Raw genomic sequence first — 27,091 nt, forward strand, 5'->3', positions numbered from 1 at the left:
CAGCACCAGAGACTGGCTATACCCGCGTTCCTGCTCGCCCCAGCACTGCCCTTTACGGGACATAACGAAATCCCAACGTCTGCCTTCCGACCGCTACCAGGGGCCGACCCCAGCCTCGGCCGCCCCTCGGTCACACCGCCGGGGCGCTGCCCGGCGCCCACCCGGCGCGGGGCATTGTGGGGCCGGGCTGGCACGGCGCGGCGCCTTGTGGGAGCGGCTTGGCACGGCGCCGGTTGGCGGGGGAGGGGAGAGGAGAGGAGGGGAGGAGAGGAGAGGAAGCGGGGCTCGGCCGGGCCGCGAGTGGCCGCAGAGCTGGGCCGGGGCGGGGCGCCTTGCGCCTGTCCGAGCGCCGCTAACGGCAGAGGGCGCGAGGCGCCGCCCCTCCTTCAACGGCCGCCCGCTTCTCTCAACGGCCACCTCTTTCCTCAAACGGCCGCCCGCTTCCTCGCCCTCTCCCCGCCGACGTCTCCTATTGGTGCTGACGACTGCCAGTTCTTCCCCGCTCTGTCTCGCTATTGGCTGGTCGGCGTCGGGCGGGACAGCGGGCGGTGCCTCCGTGCCGCGGCGCCTCCTCCCGGCCGGGCTCCTGGCAGTGCCGGTGAGCAAGAGGCGGTGGCGGCGGTGCCTGCGGGAGGAGCCGGCAGCGTGCGGACGCCACTCTCTTGCCGCCAGGAGCGCAGCGCGGCGCTTCCTTACCTCGCCGGAGCCTGGCTCAGGTAACCGCTGAGGTGTGCCGGGGGGCCGGGCGGACTCGCCCCGTTCTTTCCTCTCGGGGCTCCGCGCCTCTTTGTCCGGCGGAGCGCTACCCCTCCGAGCCGCGCGCCCTCCCGTGTTCTGGCCCGGCTCCGGGAAGCGCCTCGCCGCCCTCCCGCCCTGCCCGCTGCCCCTCGCCGTTCCCGGCCCTTCCTCCCTCTCGCCTCCGGGGCGGCCGCCCCTTCTCCTCTCCCCGTCCCGCCGTCCGCCCCTTGGAAGTAACGGGAAGGGGAGAATGGGACCGCTTGGCAGCTGTCAGGGCTGCAGCCTGAGTCACGGGCTGCCCGTCCTCCCGCAGACATCGCGCTGGGCTTGGCTTCCGCCCTCTCATCTCCACTTCCTCATTCAGTTGGGGCTGCAGAGTGAGGCCAGGAGGCAGAGGGAGGAGGGAGTGACAGGGCAAGATGAAGCTTGCAGCAGGAAGGCTTGCAGATAGCTCGCTCTCTCAGGCATCACCTCCGACGGGGTCGGAGCAGCGATCCTCCGTATCTCTGTGATATCCCAGCAGGTGTGGGGAACACCAAACCACCGAGCCCCTTCGGGAGTGGGTTTTCTCAGGCGGGGTGACCCCTGCTCTGTCTAAACGTGGTGTGAAAGGAGCTGTGAGGAAACACCACTCTTCTGCTGGGGAAGCTTTCTGTGCACTGTCTGTTAAACTCACTTTTCTTCCTTACAGCTCCTCTCTTTGTTTTCTCTAGGAACTCTGTGTTCTTCAGCTTTCTTCTTGTTTACTTTTTCCTTCTGTGTTCCGTGTTAAATATCCTGAGCCGTGCTCTATGAGAGCATATTGACTATGTTGGCTTTTCTCCTAGCTGAGCAGCTCTGCCCAAAATGGATCAATGTGCTAAGTAACGCATAAGAAAGTTGTGCTTCATACCTGGAGAGATATGGCAGGAGGTGGACTTTGACCTCTGTATTGGTGCCTCTGCCCTACACTGTAAAGAAGTATAAATTAATCTGAGTGGAGGCTGTTCAGCTATGGCTTGAAAGGCTAAGTTGCATGCCCTTAGCTCTCATGTATGTCTTTCATCTGCAGACCTCAATATGGTGAAGTTTTAACTCCCAAATAGCAGCACTCTAATCAGTTGCTGCTTGTGTAAAGATGCTTTTGAAATTAGTCACCTGGTGACGATGTGGCTGGGTTCACTTATCCATGGCGTTCCAGTGAAAATGGTAAACCACGACACAGATATTTATTGACTCATAGATGTACTGTCTGCAACTGTGGCTCTCCTTCCTGAAGCTGGAATGAGATAAGCAAATATTTTTGTTAACTGGAAAGTTGTAATGGGGAGGGGAGCGACTGATAAGTGAAACTGCTTTTGGCACAAAAGGGTTTTGAAGCTGTTCATCACAACCACCATCACCTGTATAAGCACAAGATTGTACTGCTAACCTGATCTTGTAAAAATAACTACAGAGTGAAATCGTGCAGTGGTTCTGTGAAGCTTTGCATCAGGTACAGCTGTTTAAATGGACTTGTACTCCTTCTTGAGAGCTGTATTTGTTGTGTTTATTTGTAGCATCTGCTGTCTTGCTGAAGGTGGACAGGCAAAAGTTTCAGTGGCTTAAAGTTACCTGCGAAATTGCTAGTAGCTGATAGAAAAAGGTCAGAACTTCCTTTGTTTTTTATCTTGGCACCTTATTTTGTGGTGGTTCTTGTAAGGTGGGGTCATCTCTTGGATGATTGATTGGCGGTGTTAAGATTTGATTTGAAAGTTCTCTGGCATCTTGAGACTTCAACCTCCAGGTTTGCTCTGTCAGGTAGCAAGCGTGGCTTTTTCTGTACAAACAGAGTGACAGAATAGTTGGGTGTCTTATCACAGAAGAATGCGCATAGAAATGTAAGGCTTTTTATTTGACTTTGCACAGTTGGTGAGGACACTTCTACCATATTACATATATTTGTTTTTTCCTTTTTCAAGTCATTCCCATAAGGGAAAAAAAAAATATCAGGGTGGTATCTTCATCTGAAAAGTAAAAGAAGGAATGATCTTGGTTCATTTCTTTTTCCATTGTGTTCTCTTTCAGGTGTTTTTTGATACGCTTCACAGAACTTTAAGGCAGCTCTGTTGAAGCACTGTGGCTGAATTTAAATGAATCATTAATAAGTGCTGTAATAACAGATACAATTAAATGTCTGGCAGAGGTGTAGGGGAAAGATGAAAAGAATTTCTTCCATAGGAGGCTGAGGTGACTTGTCCTCACATTATTTTGGTGGGCTTCACACGAGGTCTCAGAGGGTGAAGGTGTGTTCCACCTGTGGTGGCTGTAATACTCGACCTTGAGTTGAAAACTGTTTCTAGTGGAGTTTGATGCTGCAGGTGCTTGAATTCTTCCTGGCAGTACTTGGCACACAAGTATTCCTTCAGTTTTGCAGAGAGACTTAGCTTTAGCACCACAGCAGTCCTTCTTTGGAACCTGAGCTGCTATTGTCTTAGCAGGTTTTTTAAAAGGTGTTGTACAAAATGTATAACTAATAATCCCCAGGTTAGCTCTCTGTTCTGGGAGCTTCAAGTATTCTGTCTGTGCCCAGAAGTTCAGGGTTTGTTCTGTTAATCCCAGGATGCTAAACAGCTGGGGGAGGGGGCATATTGTATGTGTTCTGATTTCTCAGCTCATTTACGTCTGTTTTGCTGCAAGGAATGCTTGGTACTTTTAGGTCTGGATTGCCCAAGGAGGCTGTGGATGCCCCATCCCTGGAGGCATTCAAGGCCAGGCTGGATGTTGCTCTGGGCAGCCTGGTCTGGTGGTTGGCAGCCCTGCACACAGCAGGGGGGTTGAAACTAGATGATCATTGCAGTCCTTTTCAACCCAGGCCGTTCTATAATTCTGCTTGAGCCCTTTGTCTTGATGTGTGTGTCCTTTGGTGTGACTGTAATAGGGTGAGTTTGTGAGCGGACCCACTGGAGGTACAGGAACTCTTTGTGGTTAATGCAAGATCTATAGAAAAGGGAAGTCTGTGTTCAGGTTGTTTTACCTCCCACCCTGTGTGCTGCATCTGCTTTCTTGCATCGTGACTTCAGGTTATTGGGTAACGTACTGAAACTAGGTGATGACTAAAGTGTGTTGTGGAGGCCTGGAGTCAGAGTGCACATCTACTAAGAGGTTTCCAGACCTTTAATCCCGGGTGTAGGGCTTAAGTATGATTTTGTACCTTTGAGTCAAAAAATGTACTTGGTGCCCTCTAACATCATTCTGATATTTAATTTCTTGTATGAATATCTTTTTAGTCTTTGTTTTCCTAGCTAGTAATTGAGGCACAGCTGTTTGCATGTTAAGTAGAGAAATTGTGTGCCTGACGTTAAGTCTTTTGTGGGTTGGAACAAAGCTATAATAGCATAGGATTGCCTACAGCAGCATTGTTTTTGCTGGCAGTCCTCTAGCTTAGTGGTGGCTTGGTGACCTTGTACCTTAAATTTCTTTTCAGTTAAAGCACATCGTGGCTCTAATTGAGTTTTCTGGTGTAGAAAGATATGGAAATTAGCGACCTGATTTAAATAGACTATGAGGAGACAAAAACACACATGCAACTTCTGCCCTGGCAGTTAATGCAAACGGGTGTTGTCCAACTAAATGAAATGCATTGGCTTACAAGTTCATCTTAATTTCATGCCAGTGCTTAATTATGGTTTAGTCCTTTTTTTTTTAGCAGCTGTGAGAACTTGTTCCAAGCACCTGAAGTGGTAATCTCAATGCTGATTGGTCTTGCTATGCCAGGTTACTGTAGTGCTTGAATGCCTTCTCACCAGGCTCCAACCCAGTGTTGTTCAGCATAATGCCTTAGGTCTCCACTTACGGCCTTTTAGTCTGTGTTTGGCACCACGTGCTTTCTATCTGAGCATCCTGAGAAGTCTGAAGAACCCCTGGTGCCCACAGTTTTCCAGTGGTGGAACTGTGATTGAATTCATTGGATGGGGAACAAGCACTGCAGAGTTATGTCGTTTTTAAGCACAGCAAAGAGGAAATGGTAAAATTGATGTAGCGTACTCGTCTGCTGCAAGTTGTTTCTTAACAAGTATTACAAATGTACTGCTGTTGGATGCAGGGAGGTGTAATAAAATGTAATTCTGCATGCTGTGGTTTGACTTCATGACCTCTTTATGAAATGTATACCTCTAGAGGTTTGTACACAGGGTTTGGATTCTGCTTGTCTTCATGACTGCAAGTTTAAATTTCTCTTAATGCATGTATGCTGACTCTTCTGAGAGCAGTAAATATAACCACATGGATGAGTGATTTCAGTAAACTCAAGCTAATAATCAATATGTATTGAGGGAAACTGAACTTGGAAACTTGTGTCGTGGAGTCTGTGTAAGTGATGAATACATCTATTCATCAACAGCTACCATTTTAACGAGTCTCGGCAGGAAAACTATTGTGATATATGCCTCAATGCTGAACTGAAGTTCTGATTTAAACTAAAGCAAAGTAGACGTTCAGACTGCTAAGAAAAGAGGTTCTGAGAAATACAACAGCTTAACTTTGATAATTCTGTGTGCGGTTGGGCTTTTTTTCCTGCTGGGCTGCTTCCTGTTTAAAATATAAGACTTAAAACATGCTCTTGTAATAGTTGACTTCCCGTTTAATTGTCTGTAGTGATCAGAGTGCTGCATTCACCTCTGTTTTTCTTTTAAGGTCAAGGCTTGAGCAGTTCACTTGAATGTAGGCTCCCCTAATCAGCCTTAGAGGTACAGAAGATTTGACTTCAACCAAAGTGGAATATGTCCAGTACTCAGTGCAGCTGGTCTTATTAGCACACACTGAAAAACTGAGAAACACTGAATTAAACTTAGATAGAACTTCAATCAGGAATTCAATTTCAGTGGTTTCAATCTTTTTTTTTTTTTTTAATCTCCAAATTTGACTTAAAGCAACCTGCTTTAATAATCTGTTGGTACATTTTTAGTCAAACTCTTACTGGCAAGGATTGTTATGATTCAGGTCTACTTCCATTTAGGGCAAGAGATTTTGATCATAATGTTCTCAGAATCAGTGAAATTAATTATTTTGAGACAACTGTCAGCAGAAAGAACTAATTAACAGAGGATTTTTTTATAATTGATAGACTGTTAGAACTTAAGTGTATTCAAAGGAATATGTAGTGCTTAAAGGTAGGAACTTGACAGTGGGTACTAAAATGTAAATCTGAGGTCATCAGAATGAACTGCATGAGGAAGGTCTTAGTGAGGCACTTGGAGTCATTTTGTTGATGAGTTGATTTCTAACCCTTTTTTTTTTGGTTTTTTTTTTTTTTTTGTTCTGTAGATGCTGAAGCCAGACTGCATTCTTCTTTGGCTTAGTTGTTCATAGTTTAAAATGCAGAGGAGGCTGTTGTATATTTGTTCTTTTTTTGGGTGACAGTTGTGTGTGTTTTAAGACTTAACAGGCCCCAAAACTGTTTAAACTGGGACTTAAAGTTTGTTACTTCAACTGCTTCTCGTAGTTTCCATCTTGTGAGTTAAATTGCAGCATGAGTGTTAATAGCAGGTACTGAAGTCTTTGACCTCTTGTTATGCAGTAAAATATGCTGAGTTATTTTACTGGCCCTTCCCAAGTCAAAGTTTTGCTTAGATGAACTTGAGCTTAACGCAGTGCATGATGTGAAATGGAAAATGAGAATGCACGAATGTGATGAGGTAGGTGATTAGTCATCATTTTAAAGGCAGATTGTCAATTTATTAGACATAATAGCATAACTTATGAGAATTATGTATTTGCATATTATCCAGATAGGGCTGGCATATACGTGTGCATAGTCTGGCTATCGTCTTCATCCACACAGTAGTGAGGTTAATCTTTTACATGGTTTTTTAGGGACAGAGCCTATATATTGGCAGCTGTTAGTTGTGTTATGCTCCTAAAAGCTCAATGTAGATGTAACTGATAAATATTACCACATCTTGTGGTACCATTTTCATCACCTTCACTAATGGCTCGCTGCTGCTCGTGTAGATAAGGGGAAGAATACGGATTGATCAGAATCAGCTGCAACGTTCAGTGTGTCTGGTTGTGGAGAATGCTGCTAATTGTAGTAGAAACACTTGAAACCATTCTGCTCCTGCATGATCAGTATTTCCTGAACTTGTTTTTGTCATCTCAGAACAGAAAGCAAAACATTGCTGGAAACTTCCAGATCACACGTGTTGCATTGCCTCCTACTACACACATACCTCCTTTTATTGGGAGAGTGGAATGTCAAAGTGTGTGAGTCTCTGGTGAGGATGGGAGGATTTCTTTTCTTTTTTTCCTAAAAATCTATTTCCCCCCAGTGCTGAAACAAGAGGGGAGAAGGAGGTGTTCCTTATGGCCATAATTGTAACAGTTTAGGTTCCTGCTTTATGTGCCCTTCTTGCTCTAACTTTGCATTGAAAGCCAAAGGCCTTCATGTCCCTTCATACAAAAATCAGTGCTCCAGGAGGGCACAGTTGGGTGAATTCTAAAATAAGAGAGAGCCTTGTTGAAGACTGATATATCTGATGCTTTGGGGAGAAAGCATAGGTCAGGACAAAGCAAATTAACCAGCAAATGAGCATGAGGCTGAGCTGTACAGGACGTTCTGCATCAGAGGGCGTTCTCTAGACAGTGGTTATGATGGAAGGCTAAGCAGGGAGCTGTGAAGCTGTGAAATACCTTGGTTGAAATGGGGAAATGTTTCATTTCCAGTGTTTCAGAGCTTTCAATCCACTTGATAAATAAATATAAGATCAAGAAAGCTGTTTTCGACCTGACCTCCTCACACCTCCTGAAGCTCAAAACTTTGTAGCTTCTCTTTCTTCCTGTCGTCCTGCTCCCACCTCAAAGATTGCTATCACACGCAGGAGTGGGTCCTCTTAATCGCTCCCTGCTGGCTGGATGAGTTGTAAGTCCAGTTTGGAGCCTGTAGAGGTGGCTGACCTACCCATGCCAGGCTTCTTGCCTACCAACCTGCTGTTCACGGTGAGGGAGACTATTTGAAACAGGGAAGAAAGTGTGAGATATAGCAGCAGGAGGCTCTTTGGATATGGCCATGGTTTTGCACAGTGGGTTAAGTTGTGAATGTCTAGAAAAGCTTGGTTCTCACCACAATGTAAAAATAACCCTTTTGAAAGTGTCTTGCCAGTTGTATTTGCAGTGTTTCTTGGTTCTTTCTGGTGAGATTGAGGAGAAAATTGTTTTTACCAACGTTGAGACCAAAATGAGTTTTATGCTAATGGAAGTGAGAATAATTGTTCCTGGGAGATAACTCAATTTTAGCCACATACATGCTAACTATCTGTATCTAAAAGACTGGACAGGAGTCACACACACACACACACACACACACACACACACACACACATATATTTTTGTCCCTGTCTTCTAACTAGATATAATTTATTCCTTGTTCCCTCTTGCGATGAAACCTGGAGTTGTCAGAGGTGATAGAGAGTGCTGATTGTTATAAAGCCATCTATTAGCACAACTGCTTTGTACTTCAGTGCCCCTGAGAGCTCTTGGCAGATAGCTTTTTAGCCTTAAATCAGAATATTAGGGAAGGGATGGAAAGTGACCCTGAGATAAGGAGGACAAGCTGGAACTTTCCAAGCTCTCGCCCCTTGTCTCACGAGAGGTCCCTGGGGGATTCTGCATGCCTGATCAGAACTTTTGCAGGCCATTATGCCGCTTGAAAACAAGTCTTCCAGCAAAACAGCTTGAACAGCAGGGATGGGCCGCAGTCCGCTGAACTACAGCCGTCTCCTTAAGTGGGATTACTTTGCTGAGTGGTCACGAAGAATGCGTTCTCCCCCGGAATGTTTTCCTTGTGGGCACGCTGTCTCTGGAAGAGGAATTCTCTCCTCTGCTGAGAAGGCATGTACTGTACATGCACTAATGAGAAACAACAGTTGCAGAAAGTGTATTATGTAGGATTGTAAACTTTGAATATTTATTCAAAGCGAATAGGGTTGGGTGGCAGCCAGCCTAGCTTTGTCATGCTAAAGACTGGACTTGAAATTAACAGGAGGCTGCCCTCCCCCTCCGTAAACCAGTGCTTGGGGTGTTTAAACAACTGCGCGGGCTTCAGAGAACTGGTTCACTTTATTGGTGCCGTGTTCTTTGTAATGTGCCTTTGTATCTCACTGCAGTAATTAAAATGCAGGGTAGCATAACTCAGGGACGCTCTGTGTGGACGTATTTGCTGCAGATTAAGTTTCTTTATGGCATGCAGCACAGTTGCCCAAGAGCTCTTCTGTGTCTGTATAGTTTTTGGTGAAACTTTTGCGATCCCATTTTTCACTGCTTGGTACCCAAGCTTAGCTTGTTCAGATCTGCATTAATTTACATTACGTCCATGTACGCTTAATTTGTAGCTTCTGATTGCAGCGTGAATCTAATCTTTATCTTTTCTTGAGCAGTGGAAAAGGTGACTACTAACCTGGCATGTAAGGACAATGTCTTTCTTATGTAGGGCTTTATGGTGTTTGCAATTTGCCGTGAAAAGTCCCAGCTTCGCAGAGCAAACCTCCTGTGTCAGCTGTTATAGTAGAATGTGCAAGTGCTGCCTCATGCATACCAGAAAAGTGTTGCTTGACAGCTGATGAAAAGAACTGGATATGCAGAAATTGAGAAACTTTTATTCTGTGTGTGTTCTGATGATGCCTGCCAGCTACCTTTAGGTCACTTGGAAGAGGCAGAACTCCCTTCAGTTCATTTCTTCCATCTTGCAGCATGTGGTCTGGTTGGTAGGTTACTCCTGAGTAACACAGGTATCACTTCTACATTAGATGCTTAGATAGCTTCCTTCTTCATTCTTGGAGCCCTTGGAGCCTAAAGTATTTCAGTGCTCTACCTTGTGTTCAGCTTATGGTAATAAACATGGTAGCTGGCAAGTCCGGGCAGCACTACAGTCAAACTGAATGTGCAACAATAATTGCCAGCAATCTGCATTCCAGTTGTGAAATAAAGCTTTCAACAATGCATTGTGTGCGTCAGAATGTGACTTGAGAGGAAAGAAGTGAACTGCAGTAAGCCTAATAGCAACCATTATGAATCCCAAATAAAGCTGAACTAGAAGGAATGAGACCGTGTGGCAGCACAGCATGCTGCAGGCTGACAAAGGTGAGTGTAGCTGACTGCCTCTTCAGCTCAGTATGCTGTCTGAGGGAGTATTAATTGTGAATTTGTGCACTTTCCTGATGTATTCCCCAGTGAAGTAGCTGAAACTTATGATTCCTGAGTTTTCTTTTGAAGCATCAGGTACTGGTGTGTCACAGTGTACTGGGCTTGAGAAATGAGTAGATAAAGCAGTCCATCAGTTTCAGCTGCATAACAGTTTCTCCCCTTCCCTTCCTCTCCTCCTCCTCCCCCAGCAAACCATTTCTCACCCTTAGTGATTTAGACTTCTTTTCATATATAGGTGTTAGCACAAACTACTCCAACTTGTAAATAACCAACTTCACAGTTTTCCTTCCCTTTGACATCCTGGTAGGTGAAGCAGAGAAGTGTCTGTCTGGCACGTCCGAAGCTGATGAGTGCTAAGCAGTTTCTTAGTGAATCCAAGGGAATTTATGTGTTTGGGGGGGGTGAGCCTGTCCCACACATCCTACTTGTTGCACTTAGTGCAACTGTTCCTGTTGATTTGCTGAAGTGTGTTCAGCTGACTGGGGAAAGTGAAATAGTTGAGTTTGCAAAAATCAAGTATTAGCTGTTCAGATTGTATGTTTAATGGGGATTTCTGGCATAAGAATGTTACTGATCAAATTTAGTTTGAATCACCAGCTTCTCAGTGCCAGGTTATTTTTAAATGCTGTGTTATTAGCAAAGAATCAAGTTTCTTCACTGAGGAAAGTTGAGTTATATTTGAAATGGAACTATAAGTGACTGCTAACGATGTAGTTTTCTAGCATAAAAGTTGTGTGCATGTAGAAAAAGGTGTGTATTCCTGCACTCTGAAAGGGCTTCTTGTGCTGTGGGCTCTTCTGTCACGACCTGCTAAAGGTAAGGCGGTGTGAAAAAGAGCATGGGGACTTTGTTCCTGAAATGCTTCAAAGATGTGAGCTGTATGAAAAATAAAAATAAAAGAAGGGTTGTTTGTTTGAATGTGTTTGCATTGCTATTGTTTGTTCTTTCCATCACCTTCAGCTTAAGGGTAGTATCAAAGGGCACTGGATGAGCTGGGGGGGGGAGGGATACATAAAGCTCTAATAACAGCATCTTACTGGTGGATATGAAGCAGAAGAGCATTTCTAGTAATTATTTATATGCTCTTCTGACCATATTATGTTCTTTCAGCTACAGCCCTTACTTCCATAGCTTAACATAACACAAGCTCATCTTACTGAGCAAGCGGCTCAGTCCTAGAAGCAGCAATTCTGTGGCTGCTGACAGACTTAAACAGTATAGGGGTTGAATGATACGAATGGTTCCAGAAAACTGAATTGCAAGCAGATAACATTGTGAGCTGTTAGTGCTTCCAAAACACTTAATTCAAAGGAAAAGAGCTTTAGCAGAGACAACTTTTAGGCCTTTCCAAGCTGGCCAAGGTGTATTTCTAGATCTTTGTGGAATGCTCGATGCCTTGGGTAGGGAGAGGAGTGAGTGCAGTGTCTGGTAATTGGAGCCTTACAGCTATGAAATTGTAGCAAAGGCCAAGGCAAACTTGTGTCCATATGATGAGTCAAATTAGGGTTTTGGGTAGTTCTGCCTAGTTCGAAGGGAATGCATGGCATTCTAACTTAAAGCCAGCATTTAGTTTATTCATCTCAGAAGAATCTGCGGGAAAATGTGTAAGTAAAGGTTTCTTGTAATTCTTTTAAGATTGACTTGCATATTCATAGAATCATAGCTTCATAGAATGGTTTGGAAGGGACCCTTAAGATCATCTAGTTCCAACCCCCTGCTGTAGGCAGGGATGCCTTCTAGACTAGGTTGCTGTCAGCCCCATCCAGCCTGGATGGTGTTGATGATGTCTGAGTCCCCTCCTACTCAGTACCATAGAGATCACTTTTTCCTCCATGTGTAACTCTGTGGCTTCTTTCTGACAACTATGTAGCTAGTGGAATAGGGTAAGAACCGTATTTGGTGCCTGAAATATGGAAAACAAGCCATGTTTGAGAAGCTTGTTCTTAAGACTGCTGGGAAACACAAGAGCACGCTGGGTTAATAGGGAAGTGACTCTGGTATTTCATTTTTGGAAACAATACTAGGAAGGAGGCATTTAAACTGAAAACAAGGATGGTCTGTCTTCCTTCTGTATTTTTGTCTATTACCTGTAGACTGGTATTGCATCAAAAACAATATTGTTAGCAATATTCTCATTTGACAGCAGCACAATAGCTGGGTGAAGATAAATGTTATTTCCCCATGTAATTATCTACACCCCAAGTGCAAACTACTAGGCAAACAAATTGCTTCCCAATTTGTTCCTAAAATGGTAATGACTTGCATTCAGCAGGGCTGTTGTTGAGTTGCAGTTCATTGGACTGACTGATTTTGTCCCTTGAGGAGTTCATTGAAATGCCCCATGGAACACATGATAAACTTGGAAGATAAGTTTTGAAGACCATGAGACAGAACTTGCTGAATCTGATTCCTCTGTTGGTTCTGTTCTTGTGGACAAGGCAAGCTTAATGGTTGGTTTGTGGTATTGCTAGTTTAGAGGCCCTGTGGGGTAGAAGTCAGCCATGAGAGGAGCACTAATACCGTGGTACTGCAGCACGATTTTCCAGTATCTTAGTTTTGGTACCTGAGGGTTCTTCTGTTCTGGGCTAGTTTGAGATGGTGAATGAGAGTATGACTGTGTTCTGCTGCCATGCAGTAGTGTAATTCTCAAGTGTGTTTGAAGTCTGAGGTGTATGAGGTCTTTTAACCTTGCTATTTAATAATACTGCCATAAAACAAACACCCAAAACAAAAACAACCCAAAAAGCCCAACCCTTACTGTTTGGTGAGATTTTTTTAGAACAGCTGTGTTTGGCCATTTGTCTTGGATAGCTGTTCTTCTGAGCACTGAGAATGAAAGAAGGATAGATGCTTTGCAGTGATTCTTCAGGGGCTGAAGAATGTGATCTTGCAGTTCTTGAAACGTTTTAGGACTTCTCCTGTAAGAGGATTTGACTAACCTCCCTGTAGCTATTTTTTAGATCTTTTAGGATGTAGGACTGGCTGGGAGTACCTTTTGAAAGGTTTCTCATGGTCTGATCTATATTTCTTATCCAAAAAAGAACTATTCTTTATCCCAGAAGAAATCTCCAAGGTGTGCTGGTTGCGTGTATTTTAACAGTAAGGAGGTGAGGAGTGTGTTTCAGTGTAATGCAGGACACTTCACATGGCTGGTTACTAAGGATTCCTCAGGAAATGATGAAACCGAATTTAGCTGAAGCATGCTGCCTCTGTGTCCTGCCTGATTATAGCCAAAAAAGGCAACCAGTTAGATTTTTGGGAGTTGCAAATGCAGGAAACTGTGTAATGGAGGGTAGAGCACAGCTGCTGCCTTGCCAAACCTGATACAACTCTGAACACAATTGAATACTTATTTCCTTTATTTTACTACTTTTTTTTTTCCTTTTCCCCTCCTTTCTTCCTCTCCCTTCTTTTAACCCTTTGACCACAACCTGCAGGAGACACTGCAGTGTCATGGACTCTCAACATCTTTTGTTGAATTGTCAGACTTTGCTATTTCCCACTTGCTATGTCAGGCAAGCTGTTGTAGTCTGGGTTTGCAGCTCTCTTGACAAATGAATATTTCATGGTCAGCTCTTGATATCCACCTCGTATGTCTGCATCACATCTTTTTGTTGTGTTCCCATCCAATTCTGGATTTTCAATAAAAGCACAAAAAGCCAAGGAGATGGAGTGGTTCTGGGAATTGTCATTGCAGTGATTGAGATGAGACTGTCAATGATACTGTGGGAAAGGAAAGATGAGGCAAAGCATGGGGGTGGGTGTTTGTTCTTTCCTATAAGGCTGAAGACAGACTTCAAATGCAGGCTAAAGGGAAGAATTCTTTTTAGAATTTTTTTTTTCTGTTTGCTGAAGAATTTTTGACTCGTAATATACAACTATCCTAGTTTGTTACAACTATCCTAGTTTCTGGCACAAACTCACATAGCACATACAGTGATACGTTTGTTGAAAGGAATTTCCCCTCACGCTTACAAATGTCTGATGGGGGCATTTTGTGCCCATGGTTATTGTAGCTGGTGTTTTTACACAGCTGATGCTCTTACAAGCTGATGCTCTTACACATTTCAATAGGTGAAGCTCAGCCCCTCCCTCAGTACCTTTTTGTTGGTGTTATCTATAATCAGACTTCACCTATTTGGTTTGTAGGTTGGTGAGCAAATATGCCTATGCTCTGTGACATAGTTATCCCTGTAGCCTTCCATGACATAAATATTGTTATTTTAATTTCCTGTTCCTTCTGGTGGTAAAGAGCTCTAGTTTCTATCCAAGCATATATTAAGGATGCTGATATCTTTGTGAGGAAGGACCCAAGAAATAATGTTTATGGGACCTTGTAAAGAGGCTGCTGTTACGTGATTAATGAGCCTTGATGCATGAAGTTCTTTCTCGTGATTGAAAGAATTCCTGAATGGCACCAATAAAACTATTGCCTTATTAACTGGAAAATCCCTGGCAGTTGTGCTCTGGTTTTGATGAAATGCTAAATTTAGGGTGCCGTTTTCTTAGCACGCTGCCTACATCTCCTCCTTGTAGCGGTGGCACTCTCTTCTACCCAAACACAGCTTTGTAACTACTTTATAGCTGGATCTTTGGGAAGAATTTTTGACTGTGAAGTCTCCTGACAGCAGTATTTATTTATTTATTTTTTTTCTTTTTGAACTGTCTTGGAGCTGTTTTGCTGCTGAACATTGACTAGAAAAAAGATACCAAGTGGTGGGTTCGGTGTTACTGCTGAGCTAATGGTCAAAAGGATATGTAGAGTCTGTGTTAATTCATGTCCTTAAATTATTCAGTGTCTTCTAGGAGTGAACTGCGTCTCTTGCATTGTCTAGACTGCAATATAGTGTTTCTAAGAAGTTGTGAATTTTGTTCTTGTTGTTCATAGCTAATCGTGATAAGGAGATAGGAAGTAAAATTGTTGATTAAACTTTTTTGATATTTCTGAGCAAGTGTTTCTACTGAGTAGAGCACTAAGAGGCTAATCTTACCTGAATGTTACCAACCTAGTATCTGATGCTGTGAATGTTGGCACATCTTCTGAACTGTGTGATGCTTGCCACTTTAACATGCTTTCTCTCTTCTGCCAAATAATGGCTTCCAAATGCTTAACGGTCATTGTTTTGTTCTGTGTTGTGTTGTTGTTGTTTTTTTCTTTTTAAACTGCTTGCTAGTTTGTTTTTTCCCATCCTCTTGGCAGTCAAAACCTTGACCTTATTGGAAGTTTGACAACTTACCAGCGCTTACTAACATGAAACTGAAGGTGGGGGGAGGCATACTTTGACAATGAAGGGTTCAGAGTATTTAGTATGTGCCGGTCCGCAAGGAATTTGCAAGGCAACTTGAGGCTTTAAAAATTTCTTTTTTTTTTTCCCGTTGCAGGTCCCCAAATCTAAATCACAATGGCACAAAGAGATGCAGATAAGTACCTTTATGTGGACAAAAATATCATTAACAATCCCCTTACTCAGGCTGACTGGGCAGCCAAGAAGTTGGTATGGGTTCCCTCAGAGAAGAGTGGATTTGAGGCAGCTAGCCTAAAGGAAGAAATGGGAGATGAAGCCATCGTAGAATTGGCAGAGAATGGGAAGAAGGTGAAAGTAAATAAGGATGACATCCAGAAGATGAATCCTCCCAAATTCTCTAAGGTGGAAGATATGGCTGAGCTGACATGCCTGAATGAGGCTTCTGTGCTTCACAACTTGAAGGAAAGATACTACTCTGGACTGATCTATGTAAGTAATCTTCTCTATTTTGTATTGTGGGAACTTATTGTAATCAATTTGCTTTTAAATGGTGTATGTTAACCTTTCATTGCCCACATATATAACTCATGTGAATCAGCTCCTTCCTTCTACTTAAAATTTTTTTGCTAAACTATGCCAGTCCCTCTCTAGTTAATGTAGAAGCTTTCAAGGAATGCTGTGGTAAATCAGTCTTTCACATTTCAATGTCTTCATTTGCAGAATGTTTTGAATGCCATCTAACTTCTTAACAAGAAGTGAGAGCAGTTAAAAAGTGGTAAACAGGAAGTCTGAACTGAATTAAATAATAAAAACATGATCTTAATATACCTAACATCTGAGTTGCTTTTTCTCATGTCTGGAGCTGCACTGGGAAAAAAATACCAGTGCCAAGCTGTTTTATTTTTGTTTGTTTTTTTTTTTTAAGCACAAATTCTGGATCTCGAAGTGTGCTATTAGGAAAGACACATGTATACATGTGTGAGTTTACAGGTGGGATAATACTTCCTTCTCATCCCAGAATGGGATTATTATTACTATGGGAAAGACAAAGATACCATGCATGGGACCAATGACCATAACCTTCTAAAGCAAGCAAGAACTGCTTCACTGCATACCATAAGTAGTAAATAAGGAAAAGCAGGGAAGGAGAATTTGGAACTTTGACTAGTTCTACAGGTCCCTTCTGTCTTAACTCCTGTGTAGCCAACAGAAATCTGTCCTGATAGGCTCTACTATTTTAATACTCTGTCAACGTAGGGTGAATAAACTGAATAGTAATGTAAAATTTGGATGCAGTGACTGCTTAAAACATGAAGCAGTGTTTCTTGGTTTGTTTGTTCTCCAAATGCCTTCTACTTACAGAATCAAAATGAGTCTGCCAGAGAGAAAATGCCTCACAGATGTAGAAATTCCAGGCGTTCAGTATCTTAAGACATTATAAAGTGTTTTTCACCATAGATTAGAAGATCTCCTAGGATGCATTAAAGAATGAATTTGATGGGTAAACATGTATATTAACCCAATCCTAGATAATACAGTGTGTCTAGATACTTTTTCTCCTTTTGAGCTTCTAAACCCCTGAATCTCTTCCTCTTTCTTCATCTGGAGACGGCAACATAAATAAAAACTGTTCACTTTCTGTATGTTTTTGGCTTTGGTGTTGTTTGTTTTTCTTTTGTGTTTTTTTTTGGGGGGGGGGATGCTTATTACTTCACCTTACGGAAAGAGATTTGGTCTTTTTTTCTAGTCATCTTATGAGGCAAGCTGTAGACAATCTCTTCTGTCCTAACAGAGCCTGGTTATCTCCCAGCCGCCACATAGCAGGAGTTCCCTCTAGCTATCTATCTTGGTTAGAAACCTCTACAAGCAGTTGTGTTCTAAATTAAGAAACACGAAGACAAATTAAAAGTTCTAACTAATGCTGTGACCACAGCTCTTCTAGTGCAGTGTGAGGGCGTACAGACAACTGCTGCCTAAATTATCAGCGAACGCTGGAAGGGTGCAAAACTCATATAAACTTAGTCACCTTCTGCTCTCAAGATTTTGAGACTTAAGAGGTTGATGCAGTTAGTTATTCCATGCAGCTGAACAGCTCTTCTGACTATTGGTCAAAACCTCTTATCAGAGGGAAGAATGTTGGCCTTGTGTTGAAATAGGATATGCAAGATCGTGTGTGTAACGTTTTTAGAACAGGATACGTTGGTAGGTTATGTAATAAGTTGTTGAAAATAATTCACCGGTGTTGTGAAGTCTGCTGTGTGCTGTGCAATGGGCTATTTCATTTATCTTGCAAGACATCCTCTGAAATTTCAGACATGATCTGTGGCTATACTAAAGTGAGTTCCTTTAGTGAGGTAGAAAGCAGTGTTAAAAACAAAAAATCCACGCCCTTCACACATGTAAACTTAGAGTAGTAATGCTCTATTACGGAGCCTTGGACTTGCCAAAATGGTGTTTCTGTGCACTTGTGAAATGGGCTGATCTTACCTGTCAGCAGTTCTCTGCAAGTCAGAAGATTAACGTGAACGCTTAAGATACTTTCACTGAAGCGGCTGTTGCTTGATCGTTAATCCTCTTGGAGGAGTACGTGCAGTGCACTGAGGTCACTCTGAAAGTAATGCCTGCTGTTTATTTCCATGAAAGCTACAGCAGCTACAAGGAGCGTAGCACTATTTGATAGAGCACGTTCTCAGCTACAAAACGCTATTTGTCAACATAGTTACTGGTCATAGGAAGGAAGTAATGGAGTTTTCTTGCAGGCCTGCTTCATCAGTCTGAGGAAGTTATGCCTTCCTTTTTCTGAACTGTTGCTCTCTTCCAGCAGAATGCTTCAGTCCAACTTCAGATCCTTGCGTTATTTTTATTTGAAAAGGCACTGGTCATCTTTGTGGGCAAACATGACCATAAAAAGTCATGCAAATACAGACAAGAAGACTTCAAATTCCTTTTCTCACATTGCCGCTTCTTTCTAGTACTCCCCTGTGGCATGAACTGTAGTGTTAAAGAGAATCTGTAATTTCATCAGTGCTAGAAGTTCCCATGCTAATACACAGAAATTGTAATGAGTGTGCAATGAATGGGGCACTCTGGAGTAGACTGCTTTTTACCTCTTGTTCTTGTCCTGTCTTCTACTACTGTAAGCAAAGATCAGGAAAGTATTACACAGACTTTTAGTTGCTGTTTTGTGCTATGCAAGCACTGTCTCTTGTGGTGAAGAACTGAAGCTGAGGTTAAAGGAACTAGCAGTGCTAAGTTAGCTCCTATAGCTTACTTATAGTTCCTTTCCAGCACTGTCTCATAGCTGACCAGAATCTCACTGACATTTAGCTTCCTGAAGTCGTGTGGTAAAGGGTTTTATTCAGTTTTCAGTTCCCACTTTAGAAAGAGAATCTTTTCTGTATGCTATTGAGATGTTCCTCAAACATTTGTGTGTGTGTGCAAATACACACAAACTTTAAAAAAAAAAATCCTAAAATGCCTATATGAAGTATGCTTTCTGGGAGACATAGGGTGAAAGTGAGTCAGCTGTGTGTGAAGAGAAGGTTAATTACCAAAGATTTAAACGAGTGCATAGGAAATTTGGATGTAAAACTGTAAACTGTGTAGTAGATGCTATTTTCATCCTTCTGTAGTCTAATTCTTACCTTTATCTAGCTAAGAGGCTAAATCTGATTAAGTACTTTCTGCACTTATTGTAGAGAACTCTTTACCATGTCCAAGCTCTCTTTGTTGAGAAAGCAATAGAAGAGATATTAGCAATAGAAGGTGCTACATGTACTCTTCCGGTAGCGCTGCAGGTATCTGTAGAAAGCTACTTATATCCAGATTTTTTGAATAGCTGCCTCTAAAATTGACAGGGAACTCTAAACCTCAGCACCAACACATGGAATGTTATTCTTAGAACATCTAGGAAATACGGAAGGTCCTCTCCTGCTGTCTTTGCAATTAAAACACTTGTTAGATTTGCTTTTAGATATTTAGATTTCAAAGATATTTTGGGGGAAAAGGTGATACTTTCACTGGAACTATTTTGACAGTTGTGTTAGAACTCAGTGGAAACCATTTGATAAGTTGAAGTTTGCTGTCAGATCAGTAAATTTTGCTATGGAGTCCATTAGAAGTTAACTTTGGCAAACGTTGCTGACTCTTTAAGAATGGAATACTGTTGAATCGTTCTCTATACTCACTAGTTTGGAACCATGCTACATTAATGGCAGTGCAGTTCCAATTCTAGTTCTTGTTACATTTATTACATGTAAATTACAAAAGTCTTTGGGTTGGCAGGGTCTTTAGGAGGCCATCTGGTCTAACTTCCCGTTAAGAGGAGGGTCAGCGCTGAATTCAGCCTAGTCCACTGATCTTGAAAATCTCTAAGGAGCATGCTGGTCTTATTTTTCTTTTAGTAACTACTTTGTCTTGAATCCCTATATTGGAATCATATTTTGACAAAGTGCAGGATGGAGGGGCAACTTCTCATCGAATAGACCTATATAAAGTCCTGTCAAGTAACACTTGTCTAGTCTTTCTCATCTCTAGAGAAGTGTCTAGCCTATTTTCTGCATACTGAGCATAAGTGAGCAGGAGATAATAGAAAATAAACAAGCCTGACTCCTATCCAAGGAATATATTAAGGCCTTACAAAGTGATTTGATGTCACCAGTAACACTCATCTATCAGTAAGACTCCAAGAATGCGTTATGTGTCCTTTCCTCTATTTAGTAGCTATCATTTAGCATGAAAACTGTTGTGTGGAGAAGAATATCTTCTTGAGTGTTGTGCTAAGGTGCCATCTGTAAAAAGAATATATATCTTCATATTGTGTTTGAAGTAATATCTTGCTGTCTCTCTGCAACATCTGTACCATTTCTAGACACAAACTCATTTGCTCTCATGTGAAGTTTTATTATGTTGTAGTTGATTGTTTAATGCATAAAATTGTCTAGTAGATAGACAAACATGATGTAAAGTGCTTTTTTTTTCTAGAAGCTGAGGACTTATTTTATATAATAGGCAAATATCAGGATTTTGGAAGGAGACAAAGCCACTCTTCAAAGACTGTTAATTAGCTAGGGAGTAGGCCACTTTGATTATCAATGTGACTAACGTGTCAGTTGATGCTGTTTGCATACTTTGAAAGGTTGAGTACCATCCAAGTTGATCTAACTTGAGGCGTTGCTGATATTCTAATATTGCATAGTGGGAGGCATCCCACTTAGCATCATTGGAAGAAGCACCTGAAAATGACTGATCTGTTTTCAAATAATATGCTGTTTAAAGGCACGAATATACAAAAATTTAACTCTTTATTTGCTGGGGCATTTTCTTTCCAGACCTACTCAGGCTTGTTCTGTGTGGTAATCAATCCTTACAAGAACCTGCCAATATACTCAGAAGAAATAGTGGAGATGTACAAAGGCAAAAAGAGGCACGAGATGCCCCCTCACATCTATGCCATCACAGACACAGCCTACCGGAGTATGATGCAAGGTGAGTGCTTTCTGAGGTAATGATTCATTTGTTGAAATCACAAATCAAGATTGCAGTTGAAACATTGTAGAAGAACAGCTCACTGCCATCAAAAAGCATTGCTGCACTGTTGCTTACAGACACGACACCTGCTTGGTACTAGTTCTTGTGCTCAGGTGAATAGCTATCTCCTGCTCCGGTGTAATAAAGAATATTTCAGAGGGGTCTGACAAGTGCATGATTACATAAATGACTGATTGGTTTCAGTACAGTGGAGCTCAGAGAAGCATGCAAATAGGACTGAAGTAGGTAGATTTTCCCTCTGTGATCATATGGGGCCATAACTACAGATAGTCAGGCAGCAATTCAACAAAACTGTTAAAATCCAGTCATGCAGTCTGGTTGGATGAAGCTAGCTTATTATAACCTGAAGTGTGGTGATTGGTGGTAGTTTTACTGATGATTAGTTGTTTCGTTACATTCTTGCTCTGTTAAAAATTTATATCAGACAATATTAAATACATCTGTTGGCTTTTTATGGATAAAAGCAAGTAAGCAGGTTGACGTGTTTCCCTAATACCTCCCTTTGTATACCAGCGAGAAGAACCATATATATATATTATCTCCTTGATTGTCACTGAGAATTTAAATTTAATTTAATGAGTTCTGCAGGCCCTGTATATATCTCCTTCTCTGAGGAGGTCTTTCACGGGGTTGGTGCTTATGTTTGGGATGCTTGGAGAGTGTTCAAACGTGGAAGTACTCTATGCTTTTCTTCCTGTTTATACTTAGGTTATGCGAAGAGGCATGCTTTGCATGCTTAAAGGATGGTTTGATTTGGCTGGTTTGTATAAATTTCACTTTTCTGATGGATAGCAATGATGATTAAGGTGTTGATCTCTCAGAGTCTCATCATCAGTTTTACTTTTTGAACAAATGCCAGTTATAATAAAAACATGCTTTGAAATTCTAATTAGACTCAATTTTAAACGCTTGCACTTTTTCCCTGTCCTCACTGTTATTTGTACTTGCAAGCATGGGAAGAATATAGCAATGTGGTTGCCCAGAGAGGAATGAGAGCAAGGAAAACTTCTTCTGCTTGCCAGAGTTAATGATTTTAAATAATTTTTCCTTGTGGAGTATGTCGAGGAAGTTTGCTGAGGTACGGTGCCATATGGAGCAGAGAGAGAGCTAGCATGATGGATAAATTAAGCTGTGTTGGTAAAAGCCTTGAGAGCAAAGGGGAGAGCCATGCAGCAGTGGACTAGTAGCAGAGTACTGATGGCAATTCATTAAAGATGTGATAGGTCTGAAGAAAATACATCTACAGTACTTAAACATTACTCTGCAGATGGGAAAAAACAAACCCTGGGTCTACATAGGGCCTTACTTTCTTTGAACAAAGACTGGATTTGCCATGAATCACAAAGATAAATGCACCTCCTATGCAATATATGGCAGCATGTCTGTGAAGCTCTTATCACTGTTTCATTTCCTTTATTACTTCCTTCTTTCTCTTGCTCACTCCTTGTCAGCTGAAGTACCAATGTATATTTTCCTTAAATGAGCTATTGACTAAGTCCTCCCAAAGTTACTGTTCCCTAAAACGAAATCTTTTCTACATAGCATCAGGAACAGACTCTTTGCTGTAAGGAGACATTGCTGTAAGGAGACTGAAGATGTCTTTCTCCTTCCATTGTCAACAGCTAAACCGTGTAGAATTGCATGTGCATGCAGCTTGTTCTTTTTCACTGCCAGGTACACTAGCGTGTGGCAATGGATGTCCAGACAGCTGCAGGAAGGGACAGATGAACTTTGCTTGTCTGAAAGTGCTTCAGAGATAGTGATTGATCTACATGGATATTTTCTTTCATTTTGAAAAGGGAAGTGTTTCCATTGGATCACTGCTTGAGTGAAGTCTAAAACTCAGAAATCTCAGACTTGAATTGTGTTGGTGCACAAAGCTGAAGACTGGAAGCCCTGCTGCTGTTTTTCCTAGCAGCAAAAGTTGCAATGAGCTCTTCTGAAGTATTTGCCTTTTCCAGAATCATAGAATCACAGAATGGTTTGAGTTGTAAGGTACCCTTAAGATCACCTAGTTCCAACCCCCTGCTATAGCCAAGGACACCTTCCTCTAGACCAGGTTGCTCAAAGCCCCATCCAGCCTGGCCCTGAATGCTTCCAGGGAGGGGGCATCCACAACCTCGCTGGGCAACCTGTTCCCAATGTCTCACCACTCTCACAGTAAAGAATTTCTTACTAATATCTAGTCTAAATCCGCCCTCTTCCAGCTTAAAGACATTTACCATCATCCTGTCACTACACATCCTTATAAAAAGTCCCTCCCCAGCTTTCCTGTAGGCCCCCTGGAAGGTCCTGGAAGGCTGGTACAAGTTCCCCTCAGAGCCTTCTCTTCTCCAGGCCAAAGAGCCCCAGCTCTCTCAGCCTGTCCTCATAAGGGAGGTGCTCCAGCCCTCTGATCATCTTCATGGCCCTCCTCTGGACCTGCTCCAACAACTCCATGTCCTTCTTGTGTTGGGGGCTCCAGAACTGGACACAGTACTTCAGTGCGGTCTCATGAGTGCAGAGTTAGAGGGGCAGAATCATCTCTCTCAAGCTGCTGGTCATGCTTTTCTTGCTTTTCTTGATGCAACTCAGGAAATGGTTGGCCTTCTTGGCTGTAAGCACACATTCATGGCTCAGTCAACTCCTCCACATCTTTCTCCTCAGTACTGCTCTCAAGCCATTCTCTGCCTATCCTGTATCTGTGCTTGGGATTGCCTTGACCCAGGTGCAGGACCTTGCACTTGGCCAAGAGGAGCCAGAACTATTCTAGCTACGTGGCATTCTCAGTGATTTTGACAATCTAGAGGCTTGTCCCAGCTGTTCTCTGCACGTCATGTATGTCTGTTTGCTAGCAAAAAATGCCCGGAGATTGTTGTAGGGTTACTTGCTGCTTTATACACTGCTGCTAGCAGTGGCATTCCAGTGTATGCTACTGGGAGCAAAGGTGAGTAGGCTGTTGTAATGTCTCTGGTCCTGGCTAGCCTCTAGGGCAAAGGAAAGCAACATTCCTATTCCACTTTCTTAGTGCTGCTTAGCAGTGGGGGAGGCTTGATGCAGCAGTCAGTGGTATGGCAGGAATCTGTTCAGAGAATAGAAGATAAAAGGGTACAGTGCTCCACATGAGCTAGAGGCATTTAGGATTAGTCTGCCTTCCCTACTATGCTTTCTGAGCCCCAAAGGCAAGGATTCCTTCAGGGTCTGAAGAAGGATAGCAAGCTGGTGACTTATGCCAGCATGAGGTGTAGTTGTCCCTTAAGCTGACGGAGTGAAAAAGTCTTGCATGTTAATTGATTTGGACTTTCTTTTTTTCTGGTTTTCAGTCAATTTATGGTATTCTGATAAGCAGGCCTCCTAAAGGGAGGTCCTTTAGGAAAGAGATAGGGAAGGGAGAGGAAGATGAGAATTTTAATCCAACTTCTGCTAATTCAGAAACTATTTAAGCCTTTTCATGCATCTATGCCAATGCACTAAGTTTGGTCCTCTTTTTGTGTCTTCCATGCTTAGTCCATTTAGAAAAGTATCATGGTGGCCATTTGTATATCCCAAGGGGTTAAATTGTGGGTAGTTGTTTTTTGTTTGTTTTGTTTTTTGGTTAAACTTCACCAAAAACATTTCCTTGAAGCTATAATATAATGGGGAACATGTTTTAAGTATTTTTTTTCCCTCCTTTTTCCCAACAAAGGACATTAAGACTCAGAAGTGAGATAAACCCACAATTTTGCTGCATGATGCTTGGATATACTTCTAAAGTTTCAAGAGAAGAACTCTGAGAAAATTATAACATTTTTATTTTCTAAGAAAACAACCGTTTGTCTTAATGTTTCTGTTTCCTGGGTAACCTGAATGCCAGAAGCCTCAGGTCTGACTGCTTTCAGAAGAATTATTTTTCTGGCACTGATGATGGAAGCAGAGTGCCTACAAGTGGAATGGTGTCTTAAGCAGACAAATCATTATTGCAAAGCAGCAGATGTATGTTGAAGGGATAAATTCTCTACCTCAATTCATGTTCTCCAGAGGATTTATTAAGAAAAAAAAAAAAACTTTTAAAGCTATTAAATGACACCTGTTTGTCTACTCAGAACACATAGAAGAAATTTTCTGTGTCAAATACTGAAGCTAGCAATAAGCTATGAGTCTTCTTAGTGTCTGGAGCATGATGACCGTTGTTAAATGTCAGTGTCTGAAACTTCTTTGTAATAGTTTTGATGTGTATGGTTATTCTAGAATGCTTTCTCCAAAGCTCTTTCCTTGTACATGTACTCTGCCAATCTATTAGCCTCTACTCAACCTGCTCAACTAAAAGATGGGTGGGAGAGGGGATAAGCAACACATTGCTACTGAATGTGCTTCATCTCACTTCTCATCCAGTTTTTCTGCATGTCAGTATAGGGTTCCTAATGGTTCACTGAACAAAACTCTTAAAAACATTGTACAGTTATTAAATCCTCTTTGACCTTGATGGATTAGTCTGCAGAGGAGCATATGCAGCCAGCAGCTTGGGGTTTAAGCAGTCTTTGGGCTTGGTGTTTAAAGAAAAACTTCTGAAGCATAGCACCTTCCTGAAATTTCTTGGCCTTGTTATATTAAGGGATGAAAGGGTTAGCTATGGTAAGACAAATTACAGGTCATTAGATGCACCTCAGACCCAGCTGTCATTTTCATAAGAAACAGTCCTTTAGGTCTACTCCTGTGGAACATGACCTTGAAGTATTTTATTCATAATTCTCACATGTTGACATATTTCTTAAGTTTCTAAGCTAGTAGAACACTTCTTTTCTAATTTCTGTGTCTCAATGCTGCTTTCTCAGCTTGCTTTGTAGCTCTGCTCTGCTGTACTGCACTGTATACTGCGCTGCTCCAAAACACGTCTTTATTTTCTATAAGATATTCTCTGTGTGTTTGCCAATTCAGGAATAGCTGATTGAGAGCCCTCTCAGATTATGCAGGGGCACAGATGTCTCTCTCAGGCTGCATGCAAAAGTCAATTTTGTTTCCACTAAAACCAAAGGAAAGTAGCATGTGGTTTCACTAGTTTATTTCTGAGATTTGTCCAAAGTTCTGATGCAAAGGGCAGCGTTAAATTTGGATACCAATTACGGAGGATGTTTGTTTGATGGTATCTGCATACAAATTGCAAGAAAGGATGCATGCAGTTTCTGATCTTTCTTAAGAGATGCTTTACTAGTTTTGAATCATTTCAGCTTTCTAAATGCAACTCTGAAAAGAGTGCGTCTTGAAATGTGGTTCTCAATAGAACAAGGAGCTAAAAAGAGTCCATTGCCCACTTGTTTTTTAGTAGTTACCACACCCTTTGCTTCATTCCTGCAAACCAGAGCAAGAGCCTTCTGGCAGTTCTTACATAACAGCTCAGCCCTTTCTGTCAGTCCCCCCGCTGCACACTGTCCTAGGACCACGAGCAGCCTGAGCTTTTGCAGGCTATACAGTGGTTTTTCTTTCCTGTCAGAACTTCGTAAACATTTGTGTAGCCTAAAATTACAGTCTAACTTATTTTCCCATTTTGCTATCTCTAGATTCAGTCCTGAAATGTTAGAGAAAGGGGTATGGGCTTTAGTCCAAAAACAGGCTCAGGGAAATAAATATTTACATTTGATCCGGTAGGATGTATTTCATTTTTTGAAATGACACTTTTTTCCTTGTGGCTGCCCTCAAACTTCACATAGTGCAAAGCTGAATCTTGGCACTGTAGCCATCCTGCCAAATCAAGGGACTTTTTCTTTTTTCCACGTCTAGAAGCTGTGTTTTGTAAGAGCTGTCTTAAATATTCTATGCTTGTCCTTCTTTTTTTCCTTGTGCTCGATGGTAGGTTAATCATATTTAGAAACTTCCCTCGAACACATTCCCAAAATGGGAATGCAAAAGCAAGTTCTCAGGCTGTGACTGGGTGTTTCCCTGGGGTGTTTTTGATCCTACTCAAAGCAGCACGTAGGTTAAAGCACTGCTGTGAATATATTTGATGAGATTGTATGCCAGCGGGGTTGTTTCAGTAGCACAGTGTGTCAGGTGCCTGCGGCTCCTCACGTGTCCCAGCCCCGAGGGAAGGACATGCTAGTAAGATTTTGGTGAGGAGAGATGGGGAATTGAGGCTGCTGCGTGGCTGAAACGTGCATTTCAGCCCACTTTTTTGCTTTAGGTCACCTCCCTAACTTGGCCAGCAGACGTTCCCCCAGTTGGGCCAGGCCCTCACAGCCTTACAGTAACGGAAACCTACAGGGCCGGGCTCTGTGGTTAGGAGGTGGGTGGTACCATCTCGCTACGGTTAAACTTGTAGCCTTAATGAGTCAGCTATAGGCAGCGGATAGCAAGCCAAGCCTTTGCCTTTCAGCTACACTTCCTCTTGGCTGGAGAGATGATGTCACCATTGTGTGAGTGCTATAGCACTTCTCCTTTTATGGAGATGA

At 42.3% G+C, this 27,091-nt stretch overlaps 1 protein-coding gene across 1 annotated transcript in view; it reads left to right on the forward strand.

Annotated features, from left to right (window-relative positions):
* Positions 1-580: 580 nt before the first annotated feature.
* Positions 581-27,091, forward strand: part of MYH9 (myosin heavy chain 9) — a 68,776-nt gene continuing 42,265 nt past the window's right edge. Inside the window, exons 1-3 of the mRNA XM_048936107.1 lie at positions 581-716; positions 15,277-15,629; positions 20,471-20,627. Coding sequence (XP_048792064.1) covers positions 15,297-15,629; positions 20,471-20,627 — 490 coding nt within the window. The 5' untranslated portion in view covers positions 581-716; positions 15,277-15,296. The remainder of the gene's footprint in view (positions 717-15,276; positions 15,630-20,470; positions 20,628-27,091) is intronic.

Source organism: Lagopus muta, chromosome 1 (genome assembly GCF_023343835.1).
Source record: "Lagopus muta isolate bLagMut1 chromosome 1, bLagMut1 primary, whole genome shotgun sequence".
Classification (NCBI taxonomy): domain Eukaryota; kingdom Metazoa; phylum Chordata; class Aves; order Galliformes; family Phasianidae; genus Lagopus; species Lagopus muta.